Source organism: Trichoplusia ni, chromosome 5 (assembly GCF_003590095.1).
Source record: "Trichoplusia ni isolate ovarian cell line Hi5 chromosome 5, tn1, whole genome shotgun sequence".
Lineage (NCBI taxonomy): Eukaryota > Metazoa > Arthropoda > Insecta > Lepidoptera > Noctuidae > Trichoplusia > Trichoplusia ni.
The window spans coordinates 17445788-17461102 of record NC_039482.1 but is presented as its reverse complement, the minus strand read 5'-3'; the positions used below and the strand labels follow the sequence as shown (position 1 = coordinate 17461102).

The window sequence follows — 15315 nt, the reverse complement described above, 5'->3', positions numbered from 1 at the left end:
ATTTTTATGTCCACTAGAAGAGGACAATTCCTTAAGTTAAGCGGAGAATTACTGACAACGTTTACCATTCCTCCATTTTCGTCAGTTTCTAAATATAGATTGAATACTTGCCTAACAAGTATGTTTTGGTTTACGTCTATAAACTCCACTTGGCATTACGGTCATGAATGTGACGACCATTTAGAATTATCCTAAATGGAATAAAGTGCAATCAATGAATCATTAAAACGCTGCATTTGGCAGTTGGGCAGCAGAAAACCAGTTATTTTATTTCTAAGCTGTTCTTATTTTTCGAATATACCTTTTTATTTCGTTATTTTTAGAGATAAGAGATAAAGCTAAATTTATTCGCAAATATGGATACAATACAGGTGAAACAGATACATTTTAATGGTTCAGCCATATTTTGCCATGAAGGCATGCAAATTTTAATAATAAATACTTACAAACTAAAATGTAATAATTGTCTAAATCTAAAAAAACTATAAACTAAGTAATAAAATATTTTTCGCCGAGGAATTCACTTATATTATAGTAAGTTTTATTCAATAAAAAATTTCGTAACTTCTTTTTAAATTTAATAATCTGTTTAAACATCTCAAATTGCCATTTAGCAGTACGCTAATAGAGAAACTAGGAGCCTAAACAATAGTTGATTCTTGCTTGAGTTAGTTTATTGGATCAAAAAAATATTGAGTGTCTCAGAAAAAATCTTGTTTTTACCATAAACCTGGAATGTGATTTACTCAGTCCAATGATGACGTCACGAGCCTGGCGCCGTCTGGTCGGGGGTTCACAATGTAGACCGTAGTATAGGATACCCAGTGGTAGGTAGATGTTGACACGTTCATTGATAAAGTCGTTGACCTATCCTTGTATGTTTGGGAAGGACGAAAATAGCTCGCATCGTAAATCCTATGCTAAAAGTTTTCTACTGCTTTTATAAATTTCATCTTATCGTTGCCATTCGGTATAAACGTTATTTTGTCTTGCAGAGGAAATTGAAAATTTAATATTTGTACAAGACTTGATCCAGCTAACATTCAACTGATAGATCCTAGTAAAAAGCGGACTTTAAAGAGACATTCTACATGAATGGTGAATAAAAGTGGTCTGTATCTACGATTAAACTGAAGAAAAATGTGTACCTGTGTTAAATCCTCAGATAACAAGCGGAGATAGTAGTCTTTCACAGTTAGCTCTCCTGAGCTACAGTGATGATAATAGTCAAGGCCTTTAATAACGCAATTAACATCTATCTAAATGCATCAACGTCAACGTCACACATGGCACAACATTTCACAGGAAGGCAGTTACTTAACGAATCAGAAACAAAATTTCAGACTCATGTGTATATTTTTTAAATATTGTTACGGCTGTAAATTAGTTTTCATTGAGTTCAAGCAGATTGGTGATTAAACTATAAACAGACGCAGTGTGGATCAGTGTTTTTAATAGAGATATGATTGTCCGTAATTAATGCCTAAATTGGTGTGTGGACATCGCCCAATTGCGTTAATTATTGCCTAAACAACACTTGATTAGACCTCATTGTGGGATTAAATGTTACATGACAAGGTTGTAATAATAATAAAAAATATCAGTCTTTATCCCCTGTCTGCGTGGCACACGGCTGTTCTCGATTAGTGACAAAGTCAGAGCCAGTTCACGGACAACCAAATTATTGTTAGGAAGCCCTCAAACGAAAACCACTGTCTTTTTTGGTCATACGCTTTGGTCAGGGATTCATCATGGACACCCACCTCCTCAGGGGAGGAAGTGGCGAGTGTCAGGCTCTTTATGAGTCTGGGAATTTATGCCTGGGAATGCATAGCAATTTATCATACACGTCAGATCCTCTTCCTATCTAGATACAGATAAAACAGTCTGACTGACGCTCAAAAGCGGCAGAAAAAATAAATAAAATAAAATTTAACATTTAAAAATGATCTTTATTCATAATCTCATAAGTTCCTTATACGTCTGCAGCTTCATTTTCATTCCTTGCTTCTTCTGCTTCCTTCATGAGAGGGGACGACCCACACAAACGCATATCCTTCGTGTATGCGATAACGCCCACAAAAAGGCCTGAAACAACCAGCCACAGTCCTCCCATGTAGAATGTCAGGTCCCAAGACCCCGTGAGATCGTACAGCATTCCTGGGAATCACAAAATAAACATCGTGACGTAACAAGAAATTTTGATGGATTTCAAGTGTTATTTATTGACTGATATTATTTCAGGTAACACCATATGCCCAAAACAGCATAAAAATCGCTTTGACAGCTTAGATCAGAATTTGACGATGATCATTCTTCTGATCGATGGGTAACGCAAGAGTATGCAGTGGCATTGAACTTAATCCTGCACTAGTTCACTAAGAGACGAAATTAATAATTCTTCATAATTTCATAATAGATACAAGAAATTATATTTTCTTACCTCCAATCGGCGGTCCAACAAGATGTCCAATACCCTGACTCAACAGGATCAATCCATACGCCACTGTGAAGTGATCGATCGGCATCAGCTCCATCAGAATCGTGGGCGTATAGGAGTAGGAGCTAGCGAAGGACAGTCCGAAGACAGCTGAGATCACGGTCAGCGCCCAGTAGTTGGTGATGAAGGGAGGGTACATAGCGACGGATAGGCCGCAGATGATCAGGCAGACGGCGTAAGTCTTTGTGACGTTCACCCATGGCTGGTCTCCGGCCCAGCCTAAGGCCACCTAGAGATTACAACATCATCAGAACAAGGCCAATAAACTAATTAACTTTCCCAGACTGCTAACGCTATTGAAATTGCTCTTTTTGATTCCGAAAAGAAATGCCCGTACATTTTGACTTTCATTTATGACTACGGTATGCTATTCCACGTAGACTTATCAAACGAAATTGTAATAGAGTTTGGAATAACACCCATATGGCAGCAAGATAATGTTTTTAATACTCATGCGGGTGATGATGATGACTAAATCAAAATGTACCAAATTGTAGAGCGTTTACATCTATATATCTATATACTAATATATAAAGCTGAAGAGTTTGTTTGTTTGTTTGAACGCGCTAATCTCAGGAACTACTCGTCCAAATTTAAAAATTCTTATTTTGTGTTGAATAGACCATTCATCGAGGAAGGCTTTAGGCTATTAACCATCACACAATAGGAGCGAAGATACAATGGAAAATGTGAAGAAAGCAGGGCAGGTATAAATCATAACTAACCACGGGGACGAAGTCGCAAGCAACAGCTAGTTATAGATAACTGTACAAAATGTATTTTCTTTTTTATAGCAGGTGTTAAGTAATTAAAAGGGCAGCTACGCCGCATTAAACAAAAAATCTCTGACAAAAGCCTACTAGCATACATACAAATGGATCCTCCATTTTGCAGTCGATTAAAAGGGGTTACAGTTGTGTAGCGGACTCACATCCTGGTTATAATACATCACGCATGACTCACACATCATCATTGTATTACATGACAAGTCGCGTGATGTTCTAATATACTTTTATTTATCACACTCAACTAAATAAACTTTGTTGCACTAAAATTCCAGTACATTTGTTATTGACTACGACTACTTACTTACTACTTATTATACGTCTCAAAATAAGTAATTAGGCTGTCAAATAAATTTCAAAAAATATATTTGATACGTATTTTTGATTTTATCAATTTCATGAAAATACGAGGATTGATATAACGCATCAAAAATGAGAATTGGGTCTGGTGACGTCACTTGCTAGTAAACCGTGTTCTGGGAATTGAGATCACAGGAGATTTCAATTCTGTTTTCGCAATGATTATCCAATATTGATTAACTAATTAGTTACCTTTTAATCAAATAATAATCTATGTATGACATTACGTCTAACAGAAACGTGATCGATAAATTTACTTGAGCTACAAAAACAGCTAACTATCTACTTACAATCCCAATACTGCTGGCGACTCCAATGATAGCTGTCATCAAAGGCCCACCTTCGATCTTCAACTCGTTCATATAAGATGTGAGAAAGAAGTATGGAACGATGAACCAGACGGACAGAATCAGGGAAGAAAGGTTGAACATCAGGAAATGGAACTCCGTGTACATTTTGAAATCGAACATTGATGCCAGTGCTTGTCCCATGCGGTGATACCATCTCTGTAATAGAAAAGCTATGTTAAAGACGGAGAACGCTTTTGAAATGTTGCTCTAAGACTTGTTACGAGTGTTAGGGTCTTGAGCTGGTAGTCTCATGCATGTTTGACGACAGTTTTGCTGGCGCATTATGGGCTTGTAAATTGGTTGATATGTTTCTATATGTAATATGTCACTTTTGCACAACGCTACACGACAAATACTAAACTATGACATGTGTGGTTTATGAAAGCCATCCTTTCATAAACTATCGAAAGCAAAAACCCTCTCGCTGTGCCGTTTGGCAGGCAAGTCCTGGTTCAGTGTTATCTTGCGAGAAGCGTGCATGAGTAGAGCTGCGGTCAAACATAAACGTGTAGGAGACGCATTCGTTAAATCAGTAGTCACATATTCAAGTTCTGTCAGAGGTTTTAAAATAAACCAATACTTCTACTTCTTAATAATACGATGATGAACTTACCATTTCAATATCAGATTCAGAGTAAAGCGACCAAGTAGAATTCCTGTAAATATCTGGTAGAGACGAGGACTTCAGCTTATATCTCGTGATGGACATCATGGCACCTCTGTGCATCATAGTGTTTCTGTATAATGGCACATCTTTCAAGTAGTGATGATCTGTTGAGATCTGCTTGAACCAACTGGGCTGCTGTTGTGGCTGCGGCTGTGGTGTTTTCGAATCCTTCGCAACAAGCTTCGGTTTGGTCGAGTTTATGTTAGTATTTGACTTTGATTCCTCAGTCTTGATATCCTTAACTTCTTTTTCTGCCTTCTTCACTTCATCGCCACCTTCTTTAGGTTTCTTTGCTTTAACTTCTACTGCTAGCTTTGCGGGTTCGCCCACGTTTTCTGTATTTTCTACATTCAGATTGGTTTCTGAATGACGACGTGTTATCACGTCTGAGTAGTTTTGGAGTATTATGTTGTACAGTCGTTTGTTCGTCATTAACTTTTCTAAAACTTCTGTTGGGACCTATAACAAAAGAGTTTTGATTGATTACTAAATTGATGTAGACAATGTTGACTATAAAAGCATGAAGCTATTTAGACGTACCTTTTCATTCTGTTGAATGAACGTTGGCAAATGTATGGCTGAGTGCATTCGCTTACATGATTGTTCTGCATTCATTTGCGTAGTTGCTTCTAGTTCTTCCGCTTCCGCTATACTTGTGGCTAATGTTGCTAATATATATTCGGGACTCTTTCCACTCTGGAGGAGTGTTTTTAATTCATCAGAGTCTAAATACGCCGATTCTCCTCCAATTGACCTCGAAGAAATTGATCCAGCGCTAGACGATTTCCTTGATCTCGCCTTTGAGAGCTTTCTCTCTCGCTTTTGTTTAATTTCTAACCACTCAGGATTCTTCATTAACGCTCCACATACACACATATTAAGTAAGGTACCAGCTAATAAAATAATTGTATTTCTCCAATCGTATATTTCTAAGAAATAATGAGTCATTGGTGAATAAATAAGAGTACCGAATCCTATTCCACAAGACGCTAATGAAACTGCTAAGTTTCTTCTCCTGTCAAACCAAAACGCGACCGATACTACAGCTGTGACATACAAGATGCCCATAGCTAACCCACTTATGAAACCAAATGTCAAACACAACATTTCCACTGAGTTACTTACAGCAGCTAACAAAAATCCGATCGTGGAGAGGACTCCAGCGATCATCGTCATAATTCGGCATCCATACCTATCTACTAAAGCACTCATTACTGGTCCTGCTAATAGCGGAGTAGCAATGAACAGACTGCCAATGAGAGAGGTTTTCGATTGCGTGGTTTCGAAGTAAGTAGTGAATTCTGCGTGTAGTAGACCGAAGGAGAAGGCTAAGCCATCGGCACACGCTGACACGATGAATGCTGAAGCCACGACGACCCATCCCCACCCTCCGTCTGGGATCGGCGGCAGTTTGTCATTATCACTATCTGAACATATACTATCATTGTCATCAAGTCCTTCGAACTTCACCCTTTCAACGGGTGACTCAGACTCGTCCCTTGTATAGTGCGCAACTATTTCTTTAGATTCTGATTTAATGGAGTTAATTGTGTTAATATCTGTGTTGTTGTTTCCGTTTGTTTTATTGTTCGATTCATCTTGGGGATTCTTATCTTCACTCTCAACCATTGTTTCTAAGTTATTGCATAACGTTGAGACCTACAAGACCTGAAAAGAATGGAATAAGACAACAATTATTACATATTAAAATATACATTTGAAAGCAAACAGAATATTGATCAATGTTTGTTTTGGTAGCATTTTTTCCTAGGCAAATTCCCTTTCATTGTTAAAATCAAAAATACACACAATTTTTTTATTAATTGTTATTTTTTCTTGTTTTAATCAAGCCAGTGTGCCAGTGTTGTTCTAGTGGTTTATGGCCTTGACTGCTAAACCGGAGGTCGTGGGTTGGATTTCCACCCAGGACAAATGTTTGTTTGATGAGCACTATCATTTGATCTATGTCTAGGTGATAGTCTAGTATACGTATGTATGTCTTTAGAAATCTATATTTACTAGTTGTCTAGTACTTATAATACAAGCTATGCTGAATTTGAGACTGATTTGAATTTGTATTATAACATTGATGGGAAAGTGGCAGTCAGCGCCAGCTGCAACGGAATAACTTTAAATGTATTTGCGATTTATTCGCAGTGAATCTATCTGTACCTATGAACCATCCCTAATATGAACGACCATTACAGTAATACATTATGTACAATACGTGCAGATATACAATGAGCTATCCTTGACGTCGTTATCGTCCGTGTAGTTTGTATAATCGTGGTGTGACGTCATCAATGAACAGTCATGTCATGGCTGACCTTATTTTCCTTCGTATAAAAACTTCTTAATTGTCATCATTGTGACGATTGCAGTCTCCTCCAACTTTAGTATTATTAGCAAAAAGATTGCAGTTACGGAAAGAGATGCCGCTATATTCAGTGTATCATGCTGTCAGGCTTTCACAACTAAGTCATGTTGTATGACTTTAAGAACTTCCCTTATGTTCCCTAATTACTATTACCTAATAAATAATTTATGAAAACTACATTCTACATACGCTACACACATGTTTATTCTGCATTGTATACTCATATCTAATCAAACGAATAAGGAAAATTTTATGAGGTGATTGTTTTTTAGCTTTTTCTTCTAATTTATTTAAAATTCGATGAAAAAATATTTATTTGCACGTTCACAGTAATTTGACAATAGGTTCACAGTAGAATAACAGAAAAGTCTAATGTAGTAGTCAACGCTGTCCCGTGGGAGCAACGTAGTGATAAATAAGAATAAATGCTGTCGACGAAATTCAAGAAAAACTATTAGGGGTGAAACTATTTCTGGATCAGCCTATATGATATTAGAGCAACCTCCAAATTAAGCTTAGCTTACCTTGGGAACCTAAATAAAAGGAGGACTTTATATTCTATCATATACTTCGTGGAAATCAAAGAAAGAAACATTAACACAAACGAATTAAACTGATCTTTGGGTTTGTCCTCTACTCTAACTGAACAACAGCTATCCCTTGTAACGTATCCTTCGTTTTTAGTACTCGATAGCACAATAGTATTTAGTTAGTAAATTGAAGTACCCCCATTGGGTTTCCATTGTTCCATCTTTGGTAGTGTTTTATAAGTTTCAAAGACTCTCGCGAGTACTTTTTTGTCTACTGTCTTCGCTAATGACGATTTTCAAAATGGTCTAGAAAATCAACTTTAAAGAAGATTATAGTAATCGCCATTCGACCTTACCCCGCTATATAACGACCGCGCTATGAATGTAGCTCTTATAATTTTAATAATCAACTTTCTCCTGGGCTAAGTATAATGCTGGAATTTGAACTTTTGCCTTCCTGCTATAATACTGGAATATTGTTTCCAGTTTCCAACGTTAATCCTATTCTATTCTACTATACCATACCAAATGTTAAGAGATTGCTTTTGCCGTTTGAGCAGAAAGACCAGTCATGTATGACCGATTCACACTTGACTGGTTTTCACTGGCTTTCGGGTTCTCTAAAAATAGGTTAAATATGTGTCAAATAAATTTGTAGGCTAAGTTTATTTGTCACCTACTCGATCTTCGTTTTTGTTCTTATATGGGCATCAGAAATACATCATCTGTTAAATCTAAAAGCTGTCTAGCTGTCACGGTTCACTACATACAGCTTGGCCCCCGATTTTGCTATTTTGCAATGGCCGACGAATGAACGGCAATTCGTTTAATTCTAAAACTATTCCTATTCTGTATGCATTTTTCTAACATAATAATTGGAAACTCATTGTATTGACCATGAGTCTTCTGCCACGTACTGAATTTCCAATTATTGTGTTCGGAAAATGCTAAAAATGATACGAATAGTGCCAATTTGATCTAATTTTCATTCATTCATCGGTCATTTTAAATAGCGGGCCCTGGTGACGTACGGACGGATAGTGGAGATTCCGTAATATGTATAGTTACTTATGTCCCCTTCGGGCAAAGAACGCGAAGTGTATATTTTTTTAACTATATTTCACAAAGAAAGTTTGTCATTTTATAGGCGGAAATTCCAAAACACAACCGATGTATCACCATCTGGCCGCTAACTATCACAGCTGACGCGGAATGACCGAAATACCCCTTATTTTGAAGCGTGACGTAATGACAAACACACATACATTACAATTACAAACATACGTCATTTACTAGTATTCGTATTTATCGTTGAATGGAGGTGATAATCATGCGTTCACAGTAATTTTATGAGAAGGTAGGTATATATCGGTAATGTAATAAAGCGTACTGCATTAAATTGTATCGAAGGTTCAATTTAACGTGATAACGTATATTTGATTTAATAACATAATGTGTTTTAAAATAATGAATTATATTAATTATTCCATATATTACCTAGTAATTGTACTAGGTAACCATGAATAAACAGGCTTAAATTGAAGCCTGTTTATTCATGGTTTTATGAGTTAAAAACCAGTTAATGAGACTCAAAGATTTTTATAAAAAATTGCTCTAATTGTTAGCCAAGTTTCATACTTAGGTTTTTTCTGAGTGGATGATAAAATGTGTATGTTATGTGATCAAATAGGTGTATTTTTTAAAGGTGTTAATGGGCATTTACTATAATATTAAAAACACATACCAGTGTAGTAGTTAAAATACTTTATAATGGTACTAAGCGATGTTGTTACAAAAACATTGATCGATATGTAATTACTTACGGGAAAGTATGTTTTTTTAGACTGGTTTTTACTTTTTGGGCATTCGTCACCTTTCTCCTTTTCTTGTTAACGTGCTCTGTATGGCAGTCATTAATATTGTACCTGTGACATGGTGACGTAACAAACAATTGCTGCAAATAAATAATAACATTTGTTAGAATTATTACTCTAGATAATAATATTATATTTATCTCGCGTAATAATTGTGTATATATTAGATTAAAAAGTGATAAATTTTACGACTCGACGCCGCCGTCGTGATTGTGATAATGAACTTATTAATTATTATTATCAACAATTATATAAGTGGACCAATATTATTATATTACCTAACAGTTTCCCACCAAAATATAATGTCACAGTAAAAACTGTTATTTAATTTAGATACAGATCTACAAGCTATTGCCACTTTCCGAAGTGCCAAGTTACATCGGCCGGTATCGACTGGTAGGAAAGGGTAATGTCTAACGAAAAAGTCTAGATCTAATAAATACGAAGCTACTTTGTTTACTACATTAATTATCAAGTGTTATAATGTACTAGCTGTTGCCCGCGACTTCGTCTGCGTGGTTAGAAGATATAAGTTATGACTTTTTCTTCGCTCCTATTGGTCGCAGCGTGATGATATATAGCCTAAAACCTCTCTCGATGAATGGTCTATTCAACACAAAAATATTTTTTCAATTTGAACCAGTAGTTCCTGAGATTAGCGCGTTCAAACAAACAAACAAACAAACTCTTCAGCTTTATATATTAGTATATATAAGTATATTAGTATATAGATGCCAACGATATCTTCGCTACGTTTCATCGATTTTTAATTTCTCGCGCGGAGATTTTAATATTACGATAACTCATTACCTATTCACTTTTTTGGTGTAGTGTAAAAGTCAATTTTGTTCTATATTACATGTATAATATATCTAACTTATTTATTAGGATAAGGATTAATACTGTATTGTTAAAAATAGGTTCGTAAATAACCCATAATTTTACTGTATTAAGAAAACACATAAAAATGGTTATTGTGGGTTATCCTTGGAAGATAGACATATACCACCGCGGACTTTTTTGTAGATTTATTAAAGAGGTACAAACCCGCCATACATAGTTTTGTTGTAACTCAAAAGGTTTTGGCAGCGTTCTCGAGGAAAGCTCTCGAATGGCTTAATTTTTTCCGACATGTTTAACTAATATCGTTGTAATATTGTCAGTTTACACAAAACCTAAACTTATTATACACTAAAACCTTCCTCAAGAATTGCTCTATCTATTGTTGAAAACCGCATCAAAATCCGTTGCGTAGTTTTAAAGATTTAAGCGTTCATAGGGACATACGACATGACACATGACAGAAAAAGCGACTTTGTTTTATACTATGTAGTGATAATACGTGTATGACATGACGTCATGATTACACACATGGAAACATTAATTTCCATGCATTCTAACCTCACAATAAATTATGCAAATAGTTTGGCTATAAATAGAAAACATCATGCTTATACTGATGAATCATATACATCTGTAGGTGTGCGAGATTAGTTAAAAGTTTTAGAATTTGACTGATTTATGTATTTTACGAACGGATAAACAGTATTAGACATGTTATTTTAGTTTTAAAAATAGCCCTCGACGATTTGTTACAGAATTATGTAAAAAATTAGGTCAGTGCTTTTCTGAGATTCAGACCTTGGTCGATTTCCGACGTCCAGCTAGTATGTCTTAAAGGTATAACGCGGCCCAGGTTCAAAAAGGACAAAAGAAGAAACATGTCAAATCAAATCGAATTATATTAATCTATTAAAAAAACTAATTGTTGCCCGCGGGGCCACCCGTGACAAATCGAAAATGACCCCACAGGAACATGAAATCGGGTTTAAACCATCCTATGTTTTGATCCACGATATAAAATGTCTGTGTAGGCAGTTTTATCTTAATTCGTTCAGTAGTTTTTGCGTGAAAGAGGAACAATTATCCATACATCCAAACTTTCTCGTTTATAATATTAGTAAAACATTAAGATAGATTACTACTTATAGCAGTTTTCTTTTAGGGTCATCGGCCTATTAGTACAGTTAACTTAACTACATACTTTAATCTCAGTATATTCAAAATCTACCTCTCATCCCGATCAGCGTCTACCCGTATGATTTTATGACGTCACTAATTAACTATTTATTATAACGTGATGTTCAACTTGAACTCCCGACCTGCTATAATTTAATCTAAATCTAAATATTTGGACAATCAATGCTTGATAAAGAGTTTTCTGTCGCTTTTGCACTTCCTAGTAATGAAGTTGTTTTGGAGAGTGTAGCTAACTTATTCTTGTTTTTCCTGGGAGACTATTTTTAACCAGTATAAAGTTTGGCAAAGACGACATTCGTCAGGGCATAAAAAGTCATAAATAATCGAAGGTATCTACGAAAAACGATTCAATCTTATGGCTAATTTATAGTTTTATGCTTTACGCTTAGAGGAGGAAAGGAAAGGAGAAATCAATTGTAAACACACCACTGTATAAAAAAAATATGTTTTTTAGACTGCGGTCTTCGTCCAAATTAATAATTCGTTTGTCGATATAGAACTACACCACTTATTAGAAACGAATGTCATAAGATTACGGGAAAAGATTCAAGTTTGAATGGCGAAAAATAATGTTATTTTCCATGAAGCCGAAACTGAAGGTCACATACCTACTTCTCACATCCTCCTTTCTACATCGCCAAAGGCTCAACTTAATCTTCAATGTTAATACATTTTATGTAAAACGTTTACTATCAGTAACAGCTGCAAATAAGAGTATTACTATTTATAGTATTTACATAATATAAGAGTGACTACCGTATTTTCAAGGTCAGACGCGCGATAAATCGTGATCATTGACATCGTTTTAGCTAATTCTTTAAAAATTTAAACCAAGTTTGCACTATGCTAAGCAGTAAACTAATACTTTTGATTAATTTCAGTATTGTAGAGGAAATAGTGTCAGTGAAGAGAGAATCTTTGCTAGTTCATGCCTAGGAAGGAATTGTTGCCTGTTTGGGTATCATAGTTACATTAATATATTTCACTGAACATGACGATCCATCACTTTGATTGATTTGACTGATTACTGCTATTAATAGACTCGCCAGACGCATCAATTGCTGTGTGTCTATATTGCAAACATTACCATGCGTCACTTTAATTGAAATAGGTCCATGACCGATGCGCGCATAGTTATACATCTCAATAGACACGCTGCGATACCATGGTCGCATCCATAATATTTAAAGCATATGCAAATGGAATGTCAGCTGGAATGTCTGAAATGCAGCAAGTCAAGTCCGAAAATTATGCTGGCTATAAACTATCCGTGTACCTAGTTTCGTCTATAGAAATCCGTTCAGTGACTTTCGCGTGAAAGAGGAACAAACATCCATACATGCATATGTATATGTTTACTTTCGCGTTTAAAATATTAGTAGGAAGTGGGATAGTGGGATTATCTGATTTCATTATGTTGGTAAACATAATGGGCTTGTACCTAGTTACTCGTAATACGCGAAACAAGAATCACTTCAGCATAAAAGCTCCGTATAGTTATAATTTTTTTTACGCTCCATTTGATATTTGACTATAATTTTAGTCTTTGCTAACTTTAGTCCTCAGCTTGGATCCTTACTAATTATAAATGTGAAAGTAACTCTGTCTGTCTGTTACGCTTTATGTCTAAACCACTGAACTTGGAACAGAGATAGAGTTGACCTTGAGAAAGACATAGGATAGTTTTTATCCCGGACTTTTGAAGAGTTCTCTTGGAAACGCGATATAACCGACCTCGAAGCGGGCGAAGCCACGGGCGAAAAGCTAGTTGTTAAATAAAACTGTACTACAAACTTGTGTCATTATAGGTCCGTTGTCTTTGGACATTGGACAGTTTGACAGAACAGTAAACTTAGACTTATGAGAATAATTGCGTAGTATAGTGAAGTGTTTGTAAGGCCGTCGAACCTAAAGGAACCAGTTGTATTGTCTGTGAGGAAAGAGTGCCGAGTTTCTTACTCCCGACTCCCTCTCTCTGCCTTTCTCTTTGTGCCTTTAGGTACCGATTCGTCTAATCTAGAAGCTTGTAGCTATTTCTGTAGACGCAACTTGTGCTTTTGTTTGTGAAAGGACGCTTTATATACAAATATGTATCTAAATTGTATACAACATTGAGTACTATGTATTGGGATGAATAATATCGCACTTTTCAATGTATCTATTAGTCGCACACAAAACTATGATATAAAATATCATAAATACTTATAGACTTGACAAAAAATATGAATTATTATGTACCTAATGCTAATAACGATTTAAAAAATCGCATGAATTCTGTAAAAATGAAGTCATTTATCATATCTCATGAAATGTTTACCGAACACTCTGCTTTTAAACGATTAATACTACATTTAAGTAGGCACAAAGATATAGTAAATGTGTCACGCGATGATGATAAAAACTAAATAATGTTACACGAGATAATAATTATAGTAAGCAAGCTGAGCTGAGGACAGGACTACTTCACATATGTACCTAGTTTTTCGTGAGCCATTCAAACATTCCTAAATAAGGAGTCAGAAATTTAAACAACATAAATATAATAATATTCCAACCGTAATAAGTTTCTACACAACTAAGGTCAATATACCATGTTCTTATTTGATTCCATAACACTCCATATTTATAGGTAAATGCATTATCATAACCCTAAAATAATGTAATCTTTATAAATTAAATGCATAACCCCCAAATTTAATCACAAACTTTGATCAAGATTATAGTTACCTCATAATTTTAAAACAAACAATATGAATAAAAGTTGAATTAACTTACAGTTTTTTATAAAAGACAAATCCAATTATTCCACATATCACTGTTTACACATGTGTTTTAAGTTTCGGAGCTATAAATAATTTGTCAACAAAACATTTGGGCACGCGTCACGCCAACGCAGCGCGTACCGCGAGACTGACAGATCGACACTGACTAATCAGAAATCAGAATGAACCAACCGAATAGTAAGAGTGAGCGAGAGGGAAGAATAGTGTTAATGGTTACGCATGGTAGAGGAATAGTAAACTTAAAATTCGAATGCAAAAGCTATGGCTGTATGATATGGTATTTCTTGTCGTTGGCTATTATGTAGCCAATATTGTCAGGTGAATCGTCTGGCAGCAGCAATTACTTGAAGCTTTTCTGTACGTTGACACCTAAAATATGTAAACTACTGTTAATCAATATACATATTAAAAGTGTAAATATATAGGTATGTATTTTAGTTTATCGTCGGAATCGTCGTTGTCACCCACTTTATCGGAGGAGAATGCATAGCATAGCAATTCATCGTGCACCGACTGCGTATGGCCAAACTACCTGATTCCGATAAAAAAAAAACTAAAAGACCGCATCAGCAAACAGTTGCAAGAACATAATTAAGTTACAATATTTGAAATGATTATCATTTAAAATCATATCATTAAATGCTAGACCAATTTTGATAATACGTAGATAAGTGTGGGATTACATCGGTTTATAAAATGGTCTATATGAACAGGGTGTGTTATCTTTCATTGATTACGAGCTGTCTAATGGGTAATATTCCATGGATGGGTGATTGTCCGATCTTTAATTACTGTGCAATAAAATAGAGTAATAAATTTTACTAAAATAGGTTTTAGCTGTTCTTTACATCACAAAACGAAGATCACATGGTTTTTGCAAGTTTCTCAGATTCATAATTCAGCTGTAAATGTGCATGTTATTAAACTGTTTTTTTTTTTGTGTTTAATTTGGCGCCCTGACTAGAGGTTTAAATTAAATTCGGCCTGGCTGAATAAAGTTGCCAAATAAAATAAAACAATTTTAAGGTTATTAAAAATTCTTGAAACAA

At 35.3% G+C, this 15315-nt stretch overlaps 1 protein-coding gene across 2 annotated transcripts; it reads right to left on the bottom strand.

The window, feature by feature from the left end:
• Positions 1-1931: 1931 nt before the first annotated feature.
• Positions 1932-14405, bottom strand: LOC113493789 (monocarboxylate transporter 14-like). 2 transcript variants are annotated; one of them, XM_026871810.1, is made up of 7 exons: positions 14259-14405; positions 9393-9523; positions 5203-6330; positions 4609-5121; positions 3936-4151; positions 2444-2729; positions 1932-2160 (listed from the first exon to the last, which is right to left on the bottom strand). In XM_026871810.1, the coding sequence occupies exons 3-7, from the start codon at positions 6289-6291 to the stop codon at positions 1976-1978; spliced, it is 2289 nt and encodes a 762-aa protein (XP_026727611.1). In that variant the 5' UTR covers positions 6292-6330; positions 9393-9523; positions 14259-14405; the 3' UTR covers positions 1932-1975. The 2 variants fall into 2 exon arrangements, with proteins under 2 accessions (XP_026727611.1, XP_026727610.1); XM_026871809.1 differs by lacking the exon at positions 9393-9523.
• Between the last annotated feature and the right edge of the window lie 910 nt (positions 14406-15315).